This window comes from Brienomyrus brachyistius, unplaced genomic scaffold (genome assembly GCF_023856365.1).
Source record: "Brienomyrus brachyistius isolate T26 unplaced genomic scaffold, BBRACH_0.4 scaffold51, whole genome shotgun sequence".
In the NCBI taxonomy this organism is placed as follows: domain Eukaryota; kingdom Metazoa; phylum Chordata; class Actinopteri; order Osteoglossiformes; family Mormyridae; genus Brienomyrus; species Brienomyrus brachyistius.
Genome location: NW_026042326.1, coordinates 882219 through 907230, shown reverse-complemented (window position 1 = coordinate 907230; position 25012 = coordinate 882219). Strand labels below are relative to the sequence as shown.

Here is a 25012-nt window from a genome sequence, read left to right as displayed (position 1 = left end):
GAATATGGGAATCAGATTCATCAAAAGATATATGACATATATGTTATGCATTTTTAAGCTAAAGCAAGACGGTGCAGTTCGTCAGTGTTTGAAGAGTACAAAAATCATGCTAATAGTCTCAATGCAGTTCAGATAGTAACAAACTCAGCCTGGTAGTGTCATTGGACTGATATGAAATGATAATTAAAAACACACATTCACCTATTTATCCTTCACAATTTCTTATCTCCACAAACAAAATTGTTTGCATTCTCATCAGGACAGACCCCTAATGTTCTGTTCACAAAATATAATTGCACATGCATGTGAAGTATGTTACCTACTATATCTGTTGATGCATACTGTTTTGTATTGGTGTCAACTTTTAGCATTGCCCTATAGACAGTTCCCAGGTTATGAACGAGATCCATTCCTTAAGTCTGTCTATAAGTTGAATTTGTAGGCAAGTTGGAAAAATAACAATGCCGTGCATAATAACAATAATAGTAATACAGTAATAATAAATGTAACTACATTTGGTACTGTACTGCAGGAGTCCCCAACCACCGGGCCACGGATCGGTACCCGGCCGTGGAGCATTTTGTGCTGGGCTGCGGCGAATGGATAACAGAGGCTGTTTTATTTCGGAAAACATTTCCATCTGTGGCTCATAGATGGCGATAAGGCGACGCACTTGGTAATTATAATAAAATTCCATTATAGTGGCCTCGCTTAAAACAGAATATCGGATGAGGTCCCGGCTGTACGCCTTTAAGAACATGCAGAAAAAGCATTGGATATAGCGGACTCGCATGTAATGGAATTTCGCTTTTAACGGACAAACAATTTCGTACCCAGGGCCGCTTTTAACTGTAGTTTTGTTCGGCTGAAACGAACACGCAGGCTCCGCCTACAAGGCGAGTGGTGTGCCGGTGATATCCAGTGCAGATACGTAGTCGGGATTATTAATAGTCACACATCTGGTCAGGTAAAGTTGGATTACTAAAAGTACAATATAATAATCTATACCACAAGTGTGTCTGCTGGGGTGTGGCATGAGTAAATGGTGTCCTGTAGTTGTGTTCTGGGCATACTCAACGCTCAGGCTCTCAACGGAGGCGGTCGCACTTCTCTCCCTCTCCCTCCCCTTATCTTCCCTGCTTCGCTCCTCTCGTCTCGTCTAGTCTACTGTCTTATACTGTGTCTGTGAAGAGACTCTCTCAGCCCTGCTCTCCAAACCACGAAAAATTATGGATTTGATCAGCTGGTCTCTCAACGCAATTGACACCATCTTCTCGACGAGAAGCCTAGGGTCGGGGGAACCTGACTGTCCTGCAGGAACGTACGCAGCTGGCTACACGATGGACGGATGGGAGCGGTGGAGGGTCGTGTGCCTGGCAGCTCTTTCCGTGGAGGACATTGAAGACATCTACTTATTCGGAACCATGATTACAGGTATTATGCTGATTGGCTTAGGCATTGCCCTGGTTTATCAAAGATTGAAGAAGACGGTGACAGCCTCTCAAAGCCCCACTAGGCTGGCCGGAATGATTGATGGAGTGGGCAGAGCTGTTAGCACTCAGACTGTGCAGACTGTGCAAATGGATCGCAAACTGGATAACATCATGGAGAAGCTAACAGCTTTGCAAAAATTATTGGATGGCGGAGATCAGCGTGGACATTAGAGGAGCTGGAAATTTCAGCTCCTCGCATGGAAACCCAAACAACCTTATTCTATCAAGTATTTGGCTCCCCCATATCAGCACTGGCCTTGGCCAAGGCTGCTGCTGGAACTAACAACTCCCCCAGAAGAACAAGGCAGTGAGACTCTCTTGCATTCCTCTCCCCCAATCCCAAGGACTTACCCTCCCCCCATCCCACGCCTTCGCCGCTTCATACCCCCAGCGTGAACAGGCGGGTCTGTGACCAGCGCCGTCTCTATGGCAGCAGGACCGGATGGCTGTCTGTCTCTGCTGGGTCACCTCCACACCACCTTTCCCCTACCCGTTGCAAGTCGTGTCATTTTTATGTAAGGTGTAGTGCCCATGTGCTTATGTTGCTGAGGTGTTTTTTTCGGTTCCCACAATGTACTCCCTACTGGAGTGCAATCTGGGGGGTGTTTTTTTATTCTCCTCCTCTCCCACCATGTTATCTTGTTTCTATTCTTCTCACTTCCCCTGTCTCCCGGCCGGTCTTCCCCCTACTGTGATGTCTGTGTATATGTAAGGTCGGTTGATGGCCTGCTCTTCACCGGTACTTGTGACTGGTGCCATGGTATATTGCATCAGCAATAAAGGGCTTTTCCAATCCAATCCAATCCAATCCAATATACAGCAACTCTAGATATAACAGACTCTTGTGCCAGGTCCCATGAAGTTCGTTATAAAGGGATTTTAGTGTAGTTAAATATTGCGCACCTCATTACAGTATCTTTGTTACATGTCTCCGCACTCACCCCCAACCCGGCTCGTAAGAGAGAAACAAGCTCAGGACTCCCACTAATTCAGTGGGATGGTGAGTTGTATTTTTACGCACTTTGTTTTTAGTTGTTTCTATACCGGTCCGTGAAAATATTGTTTTACATGAAATTGGTTCGTGGTGCAAAAAAGGTTGAGGAGAAGGTTACACGCTTCTGCATCTCTCTTAACATGCCCTCACCCCCCGGTCTACGGAAATGTTAACGGAATAAAACCGGTCCGTGGTGGCAAAAAGGTTGGGGTCCACTTCTGTACTGTACCTTGAGCCAATGAACCACTGAAGCCAGACAATGTTTTCACAAGGGTCACAAAGTAGTGCATGTGTTCGGTATTATGGACCATTGTATTTAACCCACATTTTTTATATAATAGACTTTATGGCAGTCTGTTCATATGTATGAGTTATCCGTAAGTTGGGCGTTCTTAACCCAGGGACTGCCTGTACTTAAATTTGCATAAATCACATTATTTATTACCTTCCATTTACTCTTCTCCACTACAGTATGTGTCTTTTGTGTTTTGTCTTTATTCTCTGTAACTGTTAGTCTATTAACATGTCCCTAACAGTAGCAGGTTACATGAATCCTACCTTGGTTCTCTGTCTCTGGCCGCTCCTCCAACACAGAAGGCAGGTTAACATCATGCAGGTCGTCCAGATCTGGGTTGTTCTGTATAGATTTTCTGGTGGTTTTCATGCGTTGACTGTATTGCCGGGCCAACTGAAAAACTGTAGTTTTTGCTTTCTCCTCATCCTGCATCTGCCTGTCTTCTTCGATGTCCATCTGAAGAAGAACAGGCCTGGAAAGTCGACCCTGATGGCTATGGACCCGGGATGGGTCTTCATCCAGGTTGACTGAGTGGCCTAGGATTTTTCGGGGTGCTACGCATCCATGTATGTTCTCAAATATTACTAAAGACTCAATCTGAGAGCTAGGCACAATGTCTTCGGAACTCATGCAGGATTTTGCACCAAAGCCAAAGAATTTAGGCTGTTGTGTTTTATCTAAACCTGTTGTCTCAATTGCTTCACTGGGTGTAGAAATACTACTGGTGGAAGGAGCTGAAATCATGATAGGGGAACACTTTGTCTCCTTAGCAAGAGCTTCATCTTTGGGGATGCTGTTGAGTTGGCTGACAGAGGTTTGGACCAGGCCTGTGGGAATGGAGGTGAGACTTTCTCTACGTGTGCGACTGACGTCGGCTTCCTTGTACTCAGCATTCTCATAATAACATCTTATTTTGTCAATGAGCAGTTGGTCCTGTCTGGAGAGGCTGGAGTCTTGCCTCCGCATTGGTATACCACTCCCCTCAAAGAGGTCGTTTGCTCTGGGACAGTTTGTGGTGGTGGAGTCCCGATTGCACAGGTTCTGTCGAGCTTCCACAGGGTTATTGTGGAGCCTCTGCACCGTCTCTAGAAAATCTGTGCTCATACTCATGGTACTGCCACTCCGGCTGACGTGCTTCTGGCAGGGCCCACCCACAGAGTGTAGACTCCCTCTCCGGGTGCTGTTGAGGAAGTGCTCGACAATGACAGCAGCCTGGTTCAGCACAGACGATGGCAAAATACTGTCAGATTCACTCTCTGGCCCTGCTACATTCCCCTCTTCCTCCGATTCCGATGATTCTTCCCTGCTTACAGATTTCACCCCATCCCGCTGTGTGGCATGCTTCTTCTCCCGCTGCTTTCGTTTCTCTGCATTTTGGCTTCCGCTGGATCCCGGTTTTTTCGGAACCGTGGCTGTGATCGGAGTGGTCTTGGTGAGGACCAGCAGATCTGATCCAGTTAGGTCTGGTTCAGGTCTCTCTGGGAGACCAGGCTGACTGTCATGGCTGTCTAGCACTGACCCATTTGATGCAACCTAGCATAAGAGACGTGAGTTTAATTACCTTACTCATAGATTAAGAAACTAAACTCTCCATTTATGTCATAGTATAAAGCCACAAACAGTAAGGCATGATGGTCATTAGCCTCTGCTGGATATAGGATGTTAAGCATCCTGAAGCATAGCAAGACAGCTTAAAAACAAACATCTTCTTTGATATATATGATATATACTGGTTCCTCAGTGGTTTTTACAAAAGTGCCTATAACCAGTCAGAGCTTTCTAAAGTGCAGCATACTCTAGAGCTCACAATTAATTATGACTGAGGCTATGAAGCGAAGCCAGGTAAAAAGGAAGAAGGTTACATGAAAGGTATGACCATCAATCAGTGGTTTTGCAGTGTACAGACTAAAACAACAGTACCAGAGACTCATGACCCCTTCACATGACCAGATGGTCCCCCACAGTACAGTAAATTTTCTTAACATTTAAAAATTTTTATAATAAAGATCCTGGAAAATGATCCAGGCCCCACACTGGGAATCCTTTGTCGATATATCTTTTTTATCATAATAGCATAATTTTTAAATGGCATCTAAAAAAGATGATCTCATCGTCTTTAATGAGATTTCACCATTACCTGATGTGGCCGAGATAAATCCAAGGGTGTCACACCTAACTCATGCTGGTAGGATGTCTGGAGGTTCTCAGTGGTAAACTTGTTCTCTTCCAAGATGCCATCCTCCTCATTATCCTAAAAAAATAAGCTTATTGTAAGAGCCTTATAAGAGTTGTTACTAATTGATAATAATAAAATGCTGATATGGTACTAAAATGATTAAATTATTGCAACAAGTTGATCAATTTTTTCATATACATATCAATTTTCTTATTTCTAATTTCCATAGTGACACCATAGTGAACAAATGACAAAAACTTCCTGTTTTTTTGCCTCTATTTTGATCTTTTTTTATATTAAAATAAACATATACTACAGGCCAGAAGTTTTGGCACCCCCTCCGATTTAAAAAAAAATAATGCTTTTCAAACTTTTATTACAAGAAAATATTAGAGATACTTAAAAAATGTAACTGACTGGTTTTTGAAGTGTAATGTAGCAGTTGTTGATCTTCAGACTTTGATGTCACTACTTGCCCCAGACTCTTATTGGTTACTGTTGCTTCCTGTCACTCTTTTTCTCTGTAAACAGTAGGTCCTCTATGCTTAAAAACATTTATTTAGCAATGAGAGAACCCTTCTTCACTCGAAATTTCGAATTGAGCCGTCTGTTCAATTGTTAGCTGTGCCTTTCTAGCCATTTTCAGCCTTTGTGGCTAAATAATGTGATACTACAAGCCATAAAATGCTGAAAATCAGTCACATTTGTTTTAAGTACTTCTTATATTTTCTTTTAATAAAATTTTGACAAAGTAGTGTATTGTTTTGTTTTTTTTTTAATGAGAGGGTGGGCACAAACTTCTGGCTTGTAAAAAGTATTATATACTTTTTCAAAACTTTTTACAAAAACAGCAAACACAAAACAAATTAATTTTCAATGGTTACTCAAGGAATCCAAATAAAATACATACAGTATATAAAATAAAGTAGTACAATATTAATTCAGCCATTAGCTGTTCTAAACATTTCCCTTCATTGAACAGCAGTTGTTTGAATGACAGAGTAGCATTTATAGGATGAGTTAGCAATCATTGTTTGAGCATACAGAGAGACATTGTGTCCTCAACACAAATGTAGGACAGGATTTATAAATTTCTGACTTAAATTAACAAACTGAAGTAGGGTTGAAAATATCTGGAATACTGTATGTCTCCAGACAGAACATGGCAAATCAAAGCTATACCTAACACAGAATATGGAAAATCCAAGTAATACCTAACACAGAACACATCCAAGCTAAATTAACACAGCATAGCACATGTATGCTATACCCAACACACACAACACGGCACATGCATGCTATACCCAACACACACAACATGGCACATGCATGCTATACTCAACACAAACAACATGGTGCATCCATGCTATACCCAACACAAACAACATGGTGCATCCATGCTATACCAACACACACAACACAGCATATGCATGCTATACCCAACATACACAACATGGCACATCCATGGTATACCCAACACACACAACAGGGCACATCCATGCTATACCCAGCACACACAACATGGCACATCCATGCTATACCCAACACACACAACATGGCACATCCATGCTATACCCAACATACACAACATGGAACATCCATGCTATACCCAACAAACACACACCACGGCACATGCATGCTATACCCAACACACACAACACGGCACATCCATGCTATACCCAACACACACAACACGGCACATCCATGCTATACCCAACACAAACAACATGGCGCATCCATGCTATACCCAACACACACAACATGGCGCATCCATGCTATACCCAACACAAACAACATGGTGCATCCATGCTATACCCAACACACACAACACAGCATATGCATGCTATACCCAACATACACAACGTGGCACATTCATGCTATACCCAACATACACAACATGGCACATCCATGCTATACCCAACACACACAACATGGCGCATCCATGCTATACCCAACACAAACAACATGGCGCATCCATGCTATACCCAACACAAACAACATGGTGCATCCATGCTACACCCAACACAAACAACATGGTGCATCCATGCTACACCCAACACACACAACATGTTGCATTCATGCTATACACAACACACACAACAGGGCACATTCATGCTATACCCAACACACACAACATGTCACATCCATGCTATACCTAGCACAGAACACAGCAATGTTCACACAAATTTTTAATACGCATGTTAATTCCTTACGAAGGACTTGCTTCATACAGTTCAGAAATATTTCAAGACTACGCAATTTTGAACTACTGAGTGTAATGTATAATGACTTCTCTCTGAAACCGAAATACTCGAGCAAGAGGATCAACATACTCCCTGACAGAGGGATAAGCAGAAAACCACCATTCAATAACAGAACTGACAAACTTAGGTGTAAAATAAGGTGCACAGGGAGGGTGTGGTGGCTAGTAGTTGTCCTCCAATTCCCTCTTCTCCATCTTCCATCTTTTCACTCATGGTTATCTTTTTAATCGTGCATGCTGGAAAGGGTGCTAATTGAACCTAAATACCAGCATGCAGAGCAGTCCAAATATATGGTAAGATGCTGACTGTAGCTTGTAATTTAAATAATAAAATTATAAATTATATTAGTGCTACCATCTTCTGTATATATAAATAAAGTTAAGTGACCATAAAATTTGCAAAAACCAAACAGTTTGGTTGATGAGTAACACAAACGAAACAAGAAGCAAAGTGCATATTCATATGATAGGTATAGCAATGAAGAACACGGACATTAAAAAGCACCTCACCATAGTGGCCTGGTTTGAAAGCAAAGCCCTCACTCTATAGTGCCAGCTGGAGATGGCGGCCAGCATCGAGCTGGCAAAGTCGTCCATTTGGTCGTCCTCCATCAGTATATCATCGCTGTCGCTCTCCCATTCCTTCTCAACCTTTGAGGTTGGCAGCCCTGGATCATTACTGCCCTCTCTCAGGCCCATCTTCTCCTCTTCTTCCTCCTTGTGAGACCCCACATCCTCTAGGCCATGTAGGCCAATGCCCTGTTCACCGGCACTAGTGTAAGTCTGCAGGGAGAGGGCACCATCCAACGGTGTCCCACCAACCCCTGCGGGCTGCAGCATGGAGTCACAGAAAAGAGGCTTGTGATTGTGCAGCTGACTCACTTTGGTCTAACAGCTCTAATGTGTAAATACTAAGCATATTTGAATTTTTTTTTTTTTTTTTTTATAAAACTTTGTCATTATATTGAGAACAGAAGGATGGCAAAAGATAAAATGGCATAGCAGAAATATTTCAAAAACCTTAATCATAGTGCATCACCTTAATTCTAGCATACTAAGAAACTGAAGATGTAATCTACATAACAAGGAATGCAAATACTGCTTGCTAAAACAGGAATTGGTGGCAGGACTGTATAGTAGACAAAGATGAAGTGTGTTTAGATATACACTATTATTATTAGAAAGTGGCTTAAATGTTCACTAGGAATCTGTAAAATGTTGTGGCAGAGGGAAACAACAGGAATGTGGTTGTCAGAGTGGATGTAGGCTTGTTGGGATTTAATCTGGGATTTAATCTGGGATTTAATCTGTTCTAGACTTTGCAAGTGTTTTTCTTTCCCTTAGTCTTAAAACCACCCAGCACTTAAAGCCCTTGGATGTCACTTTTTGGAGGTACAGGCTTATCATGTTAACAAGCCATGATTCCTAAAAACATTATCATCACAAAGGAGAAAACTTGCACTGCTCCACCGCACATAAGTAAGATAATAAATAATATTTGGTATAAGAGGGGATCTTGTCTTACCTTAAAAGTATCTGTTTTACACAAGAGATGCAGAAGAGAAAACATAGGAAAAGGTGAAAAAGCCATAATCAACATTAAACACACAGAGGCATATTCAAACATTCAGACTGTTTAATGCATTAATAATAATGGCTTCAAGCTGTCACCCGCTGCTCCCAAGTCAACATGCTCCTCACACGGCATATATGCTGTAAAACACAGAGGGGAAGGGGGTGTCCAGAGGGGAAGGGGGTGTCCAGAGGGGAAAGGGGTGTCCAGAGGGGAAAGGGGTGTCCAGAGGGGAAAGAGGTGTCCAGAGGGGAAAGGGGTGTCCAGAGGGGACAGGGATGTCCAGAGGGGAAAGGGATGTCCAGAGGGGAAAGGGGTGTCCAGAGGGGAAAGGGGTGTCCAGAGGGGAAGGGGGTGTCCAGAGGGGAAAGGGGTGTCCAGAGGGGAAGGGGGTGTCCAGAGGGGACAGGGGTGTCCAGAGGGGAAAGGGTTGTCCAGAGGGGAAGGGGGTGTCCAGAGGGGAAAGGGGTGTCCAGAGGGGAAAGGGGTGTCCAGAGGGGAAGGGGGTGTCCAGAGAGGAAAGGGGTGTCCAGAGGGGAAGGGGGTGTCCACGTCCCAGGGGCGTCGGAAATGGGGGAACGGATCACCCCCAATATCTTCAGACATCTTCACTCTGTCATCCTGTCACTCTTACTCCTTCACACTTCATTTACACTTCATTCTCCTTAACTCTAACTTTCCCTCTACAGCTTTCACCACATCCTCAGTAATGTCACATCAGCAGATATCTATTTAGGGCTGAAAAATATTGAAGGAAAAAAAATTTGGGTTTTGCAATTGCCCTTCATAATGGTGCTTATTGCTATTTAACACATTTCTAGAGGGGTATAAATGAAGCAAATAAGACAAATTAAGAATATGTTTCTTATTTTTCATTATCAATATTAAGGTAAATTCGCTGAGTGTGCAGGGCACAAGGGCAAAACATATACCGGACTGCAGTCCTATATCAGACAAAATCATTTTATCATATGGATTTCTTCAGTTATGTTTAGCTGTGAATTTCTTCTGCCCTTCAGAGAGTGACTGATACCTTGCTGGATGGCTAGATGCACACCACTTCATTTCCCAGACCTCAGCGCACCTCAGCCATTCCAGGTACTCCCTACTCATTTTACCACTGGCTCAGATAATTAAATTAACATAAACTTAAAATTAAATTTAGTTCAATCATTTTAGGAGGTTTTGACTGGCCTAACATTGTATGGTAATAGTCAAGTCAACAAATACCTAGACATTGGATGGTTACTTCTGATATAGAGACGATTTTCAGAGAGGTTTTGAACTGGCTAAGCTAAGGTTTTTTTAAAGCTCAACATGAAGACAACTTAATTTTCTTCAACAGCCTAATCCATTTGCATTACATTTACATTTAATTATTCATACTGTTCATGAAGATATGATGAATGGCAGTTATGGGAAGATATGATGAATGGTGGGGGGGGGGGGGGGACCACTTAACAATTTAAATACAAAAACCTGTTTATAACTAAACCCCGGTTCCTATGCCTCTGTTATATCCATAATAATGGCAAGATATCTTGCTGTTTTTGCTGACTGACTCTTGGTGAGTTCATTGTTTCTGTAGTTTCAGATATTTAGATATTACTATCTTTTTCGGTCATCTTCACAAACTGCACTAATAATTTTGGAGCCAGCTGGATTCGGGCTAGGCATTACACATATAAATTAATCTGCAGGCAGTGTAACCCTTCTTACCTTTAGTGCTCTGTATGATCTGTTTGGCTGGTTCTGTTGGACAGACAACAATGAATAATTCACATTTTAAGATTCCAGTTAACCAGCCATTTAATATATTCAGTCTCCATCCATCCATAAATCCATCCATCCAGTCATCACCACAAATATAGCACAGGGCTAGACTAAGCATCAGACAGAGAGGGCACAATATGCATCTGCTCACCTGACTGTCGTCGTTTTACATGGACCCCTACGTCATCTGGTTGGCAGGACATGGCTTTCTTCATTCTCTCTGGGCTGTAGCGATACTTAGGGTCTGGAATACAGGTGGAGTGTAAATGGAGCAGGGACTGAACCAAAATAAACATTCCGAGTGACACAAATAAAACATGTCACTCTGTCTGTCAGGATATGGCTCATTAAGTATGTTACACTGCCCATCAAGAATGACCCAAGAAAGGCATCAATTCCAGTACTAAACAGGAATTCCCCCAGGTCATGCAAGTTCCAAGTTGTTGTTCAGGCCTATTTGATTTCTGCAATTCTTTCAAAATAACGTATCACTATTAAGATCTATGTTGTTCATGTGAATTTTATCAATTGACCTGGGGCTAGAACAGCACATATACTTACACACAGAATCCATTTGTAATGCATCCTTTGCCTGAGAAAGATAAAGGAAAAATAGCTTTTGTTGTACAGCAATTGTTTTTATTAACTCAGCAGAAATTATATGAGCAAAGCAGGGTCTGACTTGCCTTCTGTGGGATAATGGCCTGGTGGTTTTCCAAAATAAGCCTTTTAATATGATGGGCCCACAACTTCCTCTCCTCAGCAGTCTTAGCCTTAAAGTCATAAAGAGAGCATCATGAGATTGCCAGGACACTTCAAAGCTGTTTAAATATAAAAAACAAAGTAAGTAAATATACCGCCGCTTCATACCCCCAGCGTGAACAGGCGGGTCTGTGACCAGCGCCTCCATGGCTGCAGGACCGGATGGCTGTTTGTCTATGCTGGACTACCTCCACCTCCCCATTTCCCTCACCTGTTGTAAGTTGTGTCATTTTATGTTGTAAGGTGTAGTGACCATGTGCTTATGTTGCTGAGGTGTTTTTTTTTTGGTTCCTACAATGTACTCCCCACTGGAGTACAGTCTGAGGGCTGTTTTTTTATTCTCCTACTCTCTCCTCATGTTATTCTGTTTCTTTTCTTCTCTCTGTTTTCCCCTGTCTCCCGACCTGTCTACCCCCTACTGTGATGTTTGTGTATAGGTATGGTCGGGTTGATGGCCAGTTTGTTCGCTGGTACTTGAGACTAGTGACATGGTGTTTTGCAATAGCAATAAAGGGTTCTCTCATCTCATCTCATACAGGCTCCTAATATCTTTCTCTAAAGCCACATGGATTTCAAAGTCACTGTTCATTCAGCAAGTCCAATACAATAATATTTATATAGTGAAAGCGATTTTAAAGCGAGATCAAGTAAAGAACATTTTAGATTTGTTCACTACCATTGTCTGTTGGCAAGCCTACACAACTGAGTAATTCAGTTGTTTTACCGATTAGTAAATTGGGAGCACATCTGGACCTACCTGGACAGTGTGGGGCTGCTTAGGATATCTGTAGTGCGTGACACTGAAGCACAGGGAGTCTTTGGCACTCTCAATCAACATCAGCGTTGAGCACTGGAGTAGGTGACATAACCAAATGTCAGAACATAGCTTTGTCACCCAAAGAAATCAAAATTTAGCCCTGCACCCCAAGGACCTGTCCAATAGTACATTGTCCTGCCTGTCAATGCATGGCCCTGCTCACCAAGAGACTGCACAAGGGCTTGTCCTCTTGGCAGCGAAGGCCTTAGCTCATCCTGGGTCACTCACTGAGATGTGTGTCTTGTAGACATAGTGCTCCCCATGCTTCTTGGTGATGAGGAGCATTTTCTCAAAGAGGAAGAGCGTTCGTTCATTCTTGGAATGGTGCACACGGAAAGTGCCCTCCAGAACCAACTCCCCGTAGGTTGTGAGGTCCGGCCCCTTCCAGTTGATCAACAAAGACTGCACCTCCTAGAGATAGGACAAAGAACAGGTTTATCACTACTCCTGGAATCAAGATTACTGCCAACACCTGAGTCGGAGACTCATATGGGAGGCGGCCCAGCCAGTATCAAAGCCTCCAATGAGGCTTCCAATCAGCACCATCAGCCACCGGAATTACTGCTGATGTCCGGCCCTGCCTGTAAGGCCCAGACACAGGAGCCAATGCCCACTCTGAAGGTGGGAGCCTGGCAGGCACAGCTAACCCGCAGGTCAATACCAGCCTCTTCACTTTAAGTACTGCTGGTGCCAGGTGTTCACAGTTGAAAGCGTAGCCAGGATCTCTAGCAGATTACCCTGACCTGTGGCATGGCGATCAGACAGAGCTGGTGGTGGTCTCTCAATCTCATGTGGACAATGCTCACCATGGTTAACATGCACACAATGAGAATGAGTGTAACAGAAAAAATATATAATTGTTTGAGAATGAATCCCTTTTATCCAGAGCACTGGTATCAGAATGCCCTCTAGTAGTAAACGGCACATCTCAGTGTTTCCATATCTCTGCAGAAAGGAGTGACTATCCTGTGGGTGTGTGTATTATTTTGTTTCGCTCTCACATTTCACTTAATATTCAACAACATACTACTCCAATCAAAGAAAGCACTAGTTGTTATCAAGGTGATGCACAATAGTGCATGTTTTAATGATACCTGCCAGGTTTTGCCTGTATTATGCCTGTTTGCCTTTTAAGCTTTGATTTAACGTTATACCTCAGGAGCTTTAAGTTCAGTATACACTGAAAAAAAGAATTCTGCTTAATTGTTGGTGTTAAATTATGTTGATACAATGGAAATGTATTAATTTTTATGCAAAATTCTTTGAATGAACTCAACTTGAATGAAATCATGGACAGTGCTTCCACCCAACTCGAATGAGTATTTTGGAAATATAACATTTTTTTACGTTAATGCATTGACTTTGTGTTCTGAGAACAGAACATAGTTGAGCTAATCTCACTAAATTTTCTAATGTCTGATTAAACCAGATGAATAACTTTCATTCTATTTAAGTTACATTATAACATCAGCTGTGACTTATTTCACCCACCACCATGAAGAATATTGACCTTACAGGATGTTCTCTATTTATAATAAAATTTGGACAAATGTGGTTGTTTATGAAATCCCCCACCCCCCATCCCTGCACTGGTGATAGTATATTTCTTCATATAAAGCCATTACGATTACCAGGCTTGGCCTTGTTGATTTATACAGTGGTATGGAAAAGTTTGGGCTCCCCTGATAATTTTCATGTTTTTCCTTTATGAATCACTGGTTGTTTGGATCAGCAATTTCAGTTAAATATATCATATAGCAGACAAACACAGTGATATTTTAGAAGTGAAATGAAGTTTATAGGGTTTACATAAAGTGTGCAATAATTATTTAAACAAAATTAGGCAGATGCATAAATTTGGGCACCCTTGTCGTTTTTTTTTATTTGAATACCCTTAGCACTAATTATTGGAACACAAAATATCTTTGGTACACTCATTGACCCTTGACCTACATACACAGGTGAATCCAATCATGAGAAAGGGTATTTAAGGTGGCCAATTGCAAGTTTTTCTCTTCTTTGCATCTTCTCTGAAGAGTGGCAACATGGGAGCCTCAAAACAACTCACAAATGACCTGAGAACAATGATTGTTCAGCATCAAGGTTTAGGGGAAGGATACAAAAAGCTATCTGAGATTTCAGCTGTCAGTTTCCACTGTGAGGAACATAGTGAGGAAATGGAAGACCACAGGCACAGTTCTAGTTAAGGCCTGAAGTGGCAGGCCAAGAAAAATCTTATATACGCAGAGGCGAAGGATGGTGAAAACAGTCATAGTCACCCCACAGACCAGCTCCAAAGACCTACATTATCATCTTGCTGCAGATGGTGTCACTGTGCATCGTTCAACTATTCAGCACACTTTACACAAGGAGATGCTGCATGGGAGAGTAGTGCAAAAGAAGCCTTTTCTGCACACATGCCACAAACAGAGTGGCTTGAGGTCTGCTAAAGCACATTTGGACAAGCCAGCTTCATTTTGGAATAAGGTGATGTGGACTGATGAAACTAAAATTTGGACATAAGGGACGGTATGCATGGTGGGAAAAGAACACAGCATTGCAAGACAAACACCTGCTACCCACAGTAAAATTCCATCATGTTGAGGGGCTGTGTGGCCAGTGCAGGTGCTGGGAATCTTGTTAAAGTTGAGGGTCACATGGATTCCAGTCAATATCAGCAGATACTTGAGAACAATGTTCAAGAATCAGTGACAAAAAGTGAAGTTGCGCTGGGGCTGAATACTTCAAGACAACGACCCTATACACTGCTCAAAATCTACTAAGGCATTCATGCAGAGGAACAAGTACGGCGTTCTGGAATGGCCATCTCAGTCCCCAGACCTGAATATTATTGAAAATCTGTGGTGTTATTTAAAGCAGACTGTCCATGCTTGGAAACCATCAAACCTGACTGAACTAGAGATGTTTTGTAAGGAAGAATGGTCCAAAATACCTTCAACCAGAATCCAGACTCTCACTGGAAGCTATAGGAAGAGTTTAGAGGCTGTTATTTCTGCAAAAGGAGGACCTACTAAATATTAATGTAATTTTTCTGTTGGAGTGCGCAAATTTATGCACCTGCCTAATTTTGTTTAAATAATTATTGCACACTTTCTGTAAATCCTATAAACTTCATTTTTCTTCTCACATATCACTGTGTTCGTCTGCTATATGATATATTGAACTGAAGTTGCTGATCCAAACAACCAGTGATTCATAAAGGAAAAGCATGAAAATTATCAGGGGTGCCCAAACTTTTCCATACCACTGTATATGCAGAAAGGTGTTAGGAGAGTTCTCCTATTATGATGCTCAGTGGTACTGTGGGTGACTGACCTCCCTGGGGGGGGGGGGGGGCACCGTAGTTTTCCTGGGGGAGAAGTTTTTGAGCAACACAACTGCCATATTTCAAATGTCTGCAACTGACAGCTTAACCCTGACTGCTCCTCCTAAGGTACTGTATACATTCAAGAGAATCCTCCTGGATTCCTTCGGCTCTACACACCAATAAGTACTACTACAGTTCAAAATGAAAGGGGCCCACTGGCACATACCAAATTAGTCTGGCAACCCAAAGAATCATAAAAAATAACTCACAATAATGTTTAGTAGAGACTAATATCCATGGCATACCATCCCCAATCACAGTGGGCTTCTAAATATTAAGCCTGAGTTTCAAAAAATGAATCCTAGTAAAAATCTGAATATAAAATAAGCAAAATGATATGATTTGTTCTTCTATCCCATAACAGAGCCTCATACATGATTTTTCTTGGTCAGAAGTGCAGCGTCATTTCCCATCCGACAATGTGTCTGGCCACCCCTCATTTAAAAAACACCACTCCTGAGAGTGTGAAGCCGGGGCAAAAATCATTTGTTATACCAATGCGCTGGTACAAAACTTGCAAAACCACTTTGTGTTGTGCTTTGCACCGATGGAAAATAGGGCACTTAATGTTATGCAGTCTAGCAACCAATTCACTTGGTTTAATTAGACATGAGAAAATTTTGTGAGATTAACTGAACTATATTCTGGTCTCAGAACACAAAGTGAATGCATTAAGTTAAAAAAGATTGTTTCATTTTTAACATGCTCTTTCTAGTTGTGTGGAACAACCATACATTTAGTTGAGTTCATTCAAAGTAACATTTATTCGGTGTTGAGTTCGGTCAAAGTATTATGCATGAAAACAAATACATTTACATTGCATTAACATAATGTAAATAAAACCATCAAATCAGTTGAATAATGTTTTCAGTGTTTACTGGCACTCCATATATTGCAGGGTATAGGAGACAGTAAGCTGTGCCCTATTACTTTGAAGGAGTGTTTGCATTTTAGTTCTCCCTGTACAGTTTGTCATATCTGCAGTAAGAGTGGTGTAATGAAGAAACGTTTTGCATTTGATGTCAAAGCTCCAGCAGTGTTCATCATGTTCCTCCTTGCACAAAGGAGCAGATACTGGTCCTGCTGATGGGTTAAGGACCTTCTACGGCCCTGTCCAGCTCTCCTTGAGTATCTGCCTGTCTCCTGGAATCTCCTCCTTGTCCTTGAGACTGTGCTGGGAGACACAGCAAACCTTCTGGCAATGGCACGTATTGATGCACCATCCTAGAGGAGCTGGACTACCTGTGCAACCTCTGTAGGGTCCAGGTATCGCCTCATGCTACAAGTAGGGACGCTGACCGTAGCCAAATGAAAAACTAGTAAAAAAACAATCAGAAAAGATGAGGAGGGAAAAATGTCAGTGGCCTCCACCTGTTAAAGCATTCCTGTTTTGGGGGTCATCTCATTGTTGCCCCTCTAGTGCATCTAGTTCTTAATTTCATTAACACCAAAGCAGCTGAAGCTGATTAACAACCCCCTCCGCTATTTAACTGACCAGATCAATATATCAGAAGTTTAACTGACTTGATACTCTGATTAAAAAGTGTTCCTTTAATTTTTTGAGCAGTGTATATTAATAAGCAGCACTATAAGAGTATAGGAGTAAATTACTTTCATGGCCATTGATGTACAAATTCATAGTATATGCACATAGAATTAATTATTATTATTATTATTATTGTTATTATTATTATTATTATTATTATTATTATCATCATCAACATCATTTCTTTGTCATATGGGGTGAGTGACCTTAGCAGAGAGGAGCATCTGTGCTGTTTGTCCCCTTTCTGCAGTTTGCCTGTTTTAGTGAAGAAACTTTTTGTATTTGATGTTCTAGTAAACATCAGAAAAATGCAGTCCTTTGTCTGTGGTGATTTTCTTTGTGAGTGATTTGTGATGAGTCTGACAGCAATGATGATCTGCTAACAGTCCAGCTGAGGACCGATACATGAGCAAAAGCAAGTATATAACTACCTGGTGTAGCCGCAAGAATTCCAGCAGTTCCAGGATCAAAGAAATTCACCACTTCATTGAGGCACTACCTGATGTAAGGGTTTGTCAGTAATCTGACTGCATCCCTGAAGCACTCCCATGCGATATGGAAGAGGACATGCAAAACATTACCTAGCTAAGTAATCGTGAAATCCCATAGTCCAGCCAAAACAACTTCCACCAACTAAACAAAGTAGACAAGTTTAACAGCTACCACATGCCCTGTGTGAATGACCTAATTGAACATTAAAGCCCCATTCAGACACACTGCCACCTTGAATATTTCTAGATATTACCTGGAGAGACTGCATGTGTGAAACCAAATATCAAAATCAATAATTTCAAACGGTAGACAGACTTTCTCCGGCTATCTCTCTAGTAGTCCAGGTAATTTCTGATTGACCCCCTTGTGTAATTGGAGCTGGCAATTATCTGGAGACTTCACTCTGACCGAGTGGGTGAGTTGATGACATTTCTATCATGCAACTGGGGTGGAAACAAAAGAATACAAACATCCGCGGGTGAGGAATAAGGGTCATGTACTCGAAGAAGACCCTAACAAAGATGGCTAACTGGAGAGACAACAAGATTCAGGATGTTCTGTCAATAGTGCTATAAACAAAACACTGCAATTTGCACAGTGAACTTTTTGCATCATGCCCTGCATGCTCTACCCAAGAGGAGTAACCAACTGCAGTATTTCTAGTAGGTGTGAATGCATCTGACACGGACAATCTCCTGTTGTGTGCCACATGTGTTAAAGGACAATTCTGGAAAATTTCCAGACCTGATTCAGACGATTCTCCAGGAGTTCATGTATGAAAACAGCTTTAGATAAAGCCCATTTCATCTCTGCCCTGGATCTAACCATGGTGATATCAGCAAGTGCACCTGACCTAGGAGAGAAATGAAGTCACTAGCGGTATGTGGTGTTTTGCTTCGGGGTCCAGAGAGCATTTGTCATTTTCTGAAGGATGATATATATTATCCTTCATTCTCATCAAGGGTTTGTCGCCGATGATTCACCAAGACGATGGACCACACCCTGCCACAATGGATGACGACACAAATACTTGTGTGACCCAGTGGTTTCTGCCTCTGCAACTCTACACCTTTGACCTCTAGAGCTGATCCTGGGCTGCAGATGGTTCATCTTGGACAGATTGCTTATAGGGCTCCTTAAGCCTGGTTTGCCTCCCTCTTACCCAGCAGGCCATTGTTCTGTGCTATGTTATGTCCTAAAACATTCTTAATTATTTGGTTGTTGGTATCAAGATGTTGTACATATCATGGATGTATCATTTGTGATTGTGGTGTAGGTTGCTTGTGGTGTTCTGTCAGTTCTCTGCTCCCTTCTTTTAACAGGCAATGAAGACAACTAGGGGGTGGAGACTTGCTTGTTAACAAGACCGGATTTGATTGGGTGAGGGACACTGAGGTTGTGGATAAAAGCCTGGCTGCTCCTGTTCCTGACACAGAGATGACTGCAGACGGCACTGCAGACGGCACTGCAGACGGCACTGCAGACGGCACTGCAGACGGCACTGCAGACGGCACTGCAGACGGCACTGCAGACGGGTTGTTGGTTGAGGTTATTTTGCACGGTTTAGAGTAGGATGTGCTGTAAGCTCAATGTTTATTTTTTTGTAAATAGGCCTTTTTGGGAGCTTGGTAGAGAGGTGGGTGCCATTTTGTTTGAGTTTGCTTTTTCTCCTGTTTATAGTTAGGGAGTTTAAAACAACTGGAACAATGGTAAACAAGCCTGGACGAAGACGCAAGGTTATTATGCCACCACGTACAGTGAGGAGGATGGTAAGAGAAATAAAAAGTTCTCCAAAGCTCACTGTTAAAGAATTGCAACAAATGGTAGCATCTTGGGGTCACAAAGTCTCCAAAACAACCATCAGGTGCTATCTACATGCTAACAAGCTGTTTGGGAGGCATACACGGAAAAAACCTTTTCTCACTCACAATCATAAACGCAAACATCTGGAGTTCGCTAAGCAGCACTGGGGCTTCAACTGGGATCGTGTGCTTTGGTCAGATGAGACCAAGATAGAGCTTTTTGGCAACAAACACTCTAAGTGGGTCTGGCGGAACATAAGTGATGAGTATGCAGAAAAGCACCTCATGCCCACTTTGAAGTATGGGGGAGGATCGATGATGCTGTGGGCCTGTTTCTCTTCCAGAGGCCCTGGGAGCCTTGTTAGGATGCATGCCATCATGAATGCTTTGAAATACCAGGACATTTTAAATCAAAATCTAGTGGTCTCTGCCTGAAAACTGCAGATGGGTCGTCACTGGGTCTTTCAGCAAGATAATGACCCTAAACATGTGGCCACATCTACACAGAAATGGTTCACCAGACACAGAATCAAGCTCCTCCCATGGCCATCTCAGGCCCCAGACCTCAACACCATTGAAAACCTGTGGAGTGAGCTGAAGAGGAGAGTGCAGAGGAGAGGACCCAGGTCGCTGGTTTATTTAGAGAGATTGTGCAAAGAGGAATGGTCGAAGATCGCTCTTTCTGTATTCTCCCATCTTGTTAAACATTATAGGAGAAGATTAGGTGCTGTTTTGTTGGCAAAAGAGGGTTGTACAAAGTATTAACATCAAGGGTGCTAATAATTGTGGCACACATGATTTGACGTAAAAGAATTAGTATAATAATTATGTGGGATTTTTTCCCCACTGAATAAATGCACTTGAATTAAAGGTTGGATTTTCCTCTTTTTTCCATTGTGGTCCTATATTATTTATAAAACAAATGAATTTTTTAGAAGCTAAAGAACACATCTTAACCAGGGGTGCCAATAATTATGGAGGGCAGTATACAGCATGACTCAGCATTAGAATGACGAGGATGTGTGATCTAAGTGATTTTAAATGTTGTGATCTCTGTTGCTGGACATGGTGGTTGCAGCATCTCAGGCACCTTCCTGAGGTTTTTGTGTACTACAGAGACTACATTGACAGAGTTTAGAAAGAATAGTGTGATTAAAAAAAATGTACAAATAAAACACCTTGTTAACGAGAAGGGTCAGCCTGCTATAGTTAACAGGAAGGCCACATGCACAAAAATCACAGCTCACTACAATAGTGGTGTGCAGACAGCCTTTTCTGAATGCACTCATCAATCCTCCAAGTGGTTATAGAGAGTTCCTACCTGTAACTATACCTGATTAAGTGACCACAGTATGTATTTGTGCGAGAATCAGTGTGTGAATTGAATCTCCTGACCTGCAGTCTCACAGCATGTTCATGTTTCCTCTTCATGTCATTGATGTACCAGGCTACACCTGTCATGGTGTAGATGGCCTCTTCTACCACTTCATAGCCCTCCTCCTCAGCGTCGAAGTGCTTGGCAATCTCCTTCAGGGGTTAACAGTGGATGTGTGAGCAACAGTAGGCAGTACATCTGAGCCAGTAAATGACTGGCGGGAACGCCTTGTACCTGGAGCAGCAGGTGGTACTTCAGTATTCTCTGGACCGGCTTGAGCAGGTAGGAACCGAGGGGCAGCGGGTGCTTCAGCATGGCCTGTCGATCGTGAAAGAAGTTCGACAGAGTCTTGTTCCTCATGCACTCTGTCAACACAGCCACTGAACTGTGAGGAGGAACAAATACAGGGACATTTCAAAGCACATATCCTTTTATGGGACCCAGATCTCCACCAAGGTGAGTTATCATCAATGCAACTGGCTGTTTGTAACACACATGCATCTCCAACAGAGTCAGCCTGTCCACCATCTCTTGCTACCAACATCCACCCTTCTCCACATTTCTTTGTATATCCGGTTCTCCTCCACATTGCAATAGTAGAGACGTCAAATTAGTAATAATGCACATATTACCACCACTAGATGGCAGGCATGCATCACTCAAAATGTTTACAATTCCAGTAGTGTACAAAATGTATCCGTTATTAAGGTTGATTTTTCAACAAAAAATGGCACAGAGTTGAAAACTAGAATTTTCATTCACTAATCACACTGCTTGATGTACAAATCATGAGTTGGTGTTTATAGCCCTCTGCTATGCTGGCAGCCCTTACTTTGGGTAGTTGGTGCAATACTGTGTGTAGATCTCAAAATATTCAGTCTGTGGAGAATAAAATGGGAGGGGGAAGAGCATTTGCTGATATTTTTATATCATGATACTCATTTCACACACTAACACTAATCACACACTAACACTAGTCACACAAAAACATGATCTGATAGAGCGTCCCTCAGGACTCCCCCACCTTCTGCACAAAGCACCTGGCGATGGCCACAGCATCATTCTCACACATGTCTAGGGACTGCAGCAGTTCACTGGAACACAGAGCAGATGACTAGTTTGGAGGCTGGATCGCATGTACAAACTATGAAAGCCAGGACAGTAGCAGGCTATCAGTTGAGTGTATTGTGGCTATTCACCTAAATTTTTAGAAACAGAAATAGAACTCAGAGCAAACAGATTTCTCAAAATCACGGGCTTGTAATGCCTCAGAAATCTTTAACTTACTGCCTCATATTTCAAGATAATTACAGCTTGCTTTCTGGAAATGTTAAAGACTAAGTATGAAACGTAGACAGATGACAGAATGTTAGATTAAAAAATAGAACGCCACAACATCATAAAATATGCAGGTAATAACTGCGTCACGGTGGACACACTCATGGTGACACACTAGGGTCTAGGACTTGCCTGTTGAATTCGTAGATATCCTCAATGTTCCCAAAGAGAGCACCCACTTGTTCTGGGAGAATGGGCAGGTTAGTGGTGTCAATGATATGAGCCAGGTAGTCCTGGGGATTGGCACAATGATGTGATTAATGCACTACCAAAACAAATTTACTCAATATAACCTAGCTACGAATCATATACAGAACGTCACATCATGCATGCCACGTAGTTCTTGTCAAAGACCTGCAAACATGGTCAAGATGCTGAAGTACAAAACACTGGCCTACACACTGCCATTGTGGTATGCTAAAGGTTTCTTGATAGAGGTCCATCACGTCACACAGTTACACAAGTCACCACACAGTACCAACTGCAGAAGGGTTGACTCACAGTGAGCCAGTGCCCAAGTCATCACAGGCAAATCTGCAAATGAGAACACTGGATTGAAAATGTAATTCGATGGCCAACTGTCCTTTATGTTTTTGAATTAATCTATGCAAGTCTGCTATGAGAAACACAGTGAAAAACGTTATGCACAACATTATAGCAATAGATTTTGCTGCTTATATGGTAGGTAGGTGTGGGTAGTTCACCAACTCCTCAAATCAAAATATACCCATAAGAAAATAGCCTCGCCATATCCATGGCTTTGCTCATACAAAACTGGCTGCTGACAGTTCAAGGCTTTGTTTCCCTGTCAGGAAGCTTTGAGAACATATGGTGTGATATTTCCTAGCTAATAGCGAATATTGCAGGTCACGATCTGCAGATTGCAACAAAGGAGCCCATATGCTAAGGATGAAACTACATTTGACACAGTGCCCATGGTAACAGTACATAAGGTTGCAGTGCTTGTAGTGGAGAAAAACACTGCCAATCTCCCCCTTTTCTTGAAGATTACTGCTGATTCTACATGATATCTCACAGCAGCAGCAATCAAAAACCTGGGGTTGTCAGCCTGTTGGTGTTTCACAGGTAACAGGAACGAGTATCCTGCCATCACAAAACTTGAAAAAGAGGCTGATCTTGAGAGCAAAATCCATTTCATAGTTGAAGACAGGGAAGACAGGTTCTGGGGCGGAACTTAAGTCAGTTGACAATCACTTCATTCACCTGAAGACCACACACCCAGCCCTCTGTACCATCAGACTGTCTGGCAGCACACAGGCACTGTCTAAAACTGCAACAATTATCTACAAACCAGTCTATCAACAGTGCCGATGTGCAAAATATGCATAACAAAGTGGGCTAAGACACAAAAACAAAATTGCAAAGCATAAACAAATAAGTTAATGTACAGAGAAAGTCACCCAAATCTAAAAGGCTGTAATTTATGGTCCAGTTTCTCTGGCCTCCTCAACCACTACACTGACACAATATGAACAAAGGAAAACTGCTGCCTTTGTCATCCATTCTTCAGTTTTGAACAGTAGAATTGGCTATCCCATCAAGGGCAGGTGTATCCTATCAAAGGTGTGTATCCACATAAAAACAAAAATAGTTAAAATGTCTTTCAGCTGATGCTTTCAGAGAATATGGCATTTGCGTGGGACATGGACAGTGGCTGTAACGAGAGAGCAGGTGCACCTAACACAGCTCTGGGTTTCATGGTCAGGTGTCCTCCAGCTAAACTTCACCTGCTTCCCTGTAATGGAGACTTTCAGAAATACAATAATGCAACAGACACTAGAACTTTGCCCAAAACATGTAGCTCAGTTTAGATGATTATGTATCATTTTAACAATAGTAGTATTCATTTCATTAAGGAAGCATCATATAAATTCCTTAGAACATAATACAGAGTTTTTATGAAAACACAGTATTGTACTATATTTTACATGTGATTCTTCATGACAGGATGGTGGCTCAGAGGGTTACATTATTACCTTACAGCTCTGGGGGTGGGGAGTCAGATCTCGCTCCTGCCATGTGTGTAAACCTTACATGTTTTTGCAGTGTCACACAGGTTTCCACCTACAGTCAGAAGACTTTTGCTTGTACTCTGAGATGGACTGGCATTCTCTGGGGTGTACTCCAGCCTTGTACTCTATACTACCTGGGATAAGCACCAGAATACCCTAACCAGAAGATGGATGGAATTTCACTGATACTAATGTATATGTCTGTGATTTTAAATTCTCTATGGTGTAAGAGAGGACACTGTGGGAAACAATGATTCCCATGAGGTGTATGCACTTTTAAGGTAGTGACTCACCTCCACAATGCCACGCAGATCCCTCACATACATGCGCTCTGTCTCCACGATCTCCATGACAACCCGGTCCAGGTACGTGAGCTGGGGGCTGGGAGCCATGGTTTGGGCTTCAGGGGATGAGCAGGGGACCTGGTTGGAGTGATCAGCCCAGAGTGGGACCACAGTCTTATTGTTCTTCTGAACAGCTCCCTCTGCACTGCCCTCCCCAAGGCCAGCCGGCCGCTCCTCGCCAGCGGGGCCCGGCTCCAGGTCTATGCTCTGTATGGAGCTTCTGTAGAGACAGCGCTCCTCTTTGGAAGAGCTTGAACTTGAGGATAAGGTGGAAACAAGGCTCACAGGACGGCCATTATCAGGGAGGTCCCCACCAATCAGAACAGAGCTGTCTGATATGGTGCTGGTGGACAGGCATTCGCTGAAAGACGAGCCAGTGGACAAGCGGGGAGACTCTGAGCAAAGGACAGAAAGGGAATAAGTTTAGGGGAATTCTGTATTTGAACACTGCATGCACTCTACCGCTCTTCAGGATGATGGTATCAAATGTCTCTAAAATTGCTATACAGTGAATTGTTCTACTGCCAACTATTTTGTACTCACAACAG

At 42.4% G+C, this 25012-nt stretch overlaps 1 protein-coding gene across 1 annotated transcript in view; it reads right to left on the bottom strand.

Annotated features, from left to right (window-relative positions):
• The window catches only part of LOC125723822 (pleckstrin homology domain-containing family G member 3-like), a 42033-nt gene that overhangs the window by 2236 nt on the left and 14785 nt on the right, over nt 1-25012 (bottom strand). Inside the window, exons 5-20 of the mRNA XM_049000620.1 lie at nt 24414-24859; nt 22220-22320; nt 21774-21843; nt 21582-21628; nt 20984-21134; nt 20770-20901; nt 12375-12557; nt 12087-12179; nt 11254-11340; nt 11129-11159; nt 10719-10811; nt 10514-10546; nt 8747-8757; nt 7732-8052; nt 4920-5033; nt 3046-4315 (exon numbers count right to left, since the gene is read on the bottom strand). Of these exons, the coding sequence (XP_048856577.1) occupies nt 3046-4315; nt 4920-5033; nt 7732-8052; nt 8747-8757; nt 10514-10546; nt 10719-10811; nt 11129-11159; nt 11254-11340; nt 12087-12179; nt 12375-12557; nt 20770-20901; nt 20984-21134; nt 21582-21628; nt 21774-21843; nt 22220-22320; nt 24414-24859 (3183 nt within the window). The remainder of the gene's footprint in view (nt 1-3045; nt 4316-4919; nt 5034-7731; nt 8053-8746; nt 8758-10513; nt 10547-10718; nt 10812-11128; nt 11160-11253; nt 11341-12086; nt 12180-12374; nt 12558-20769; nt 20902-20983; nt 21135-21581; nt 21629-21773; nt 21844-22219; nt 22321-24413; nt 24860-25012) is intronic.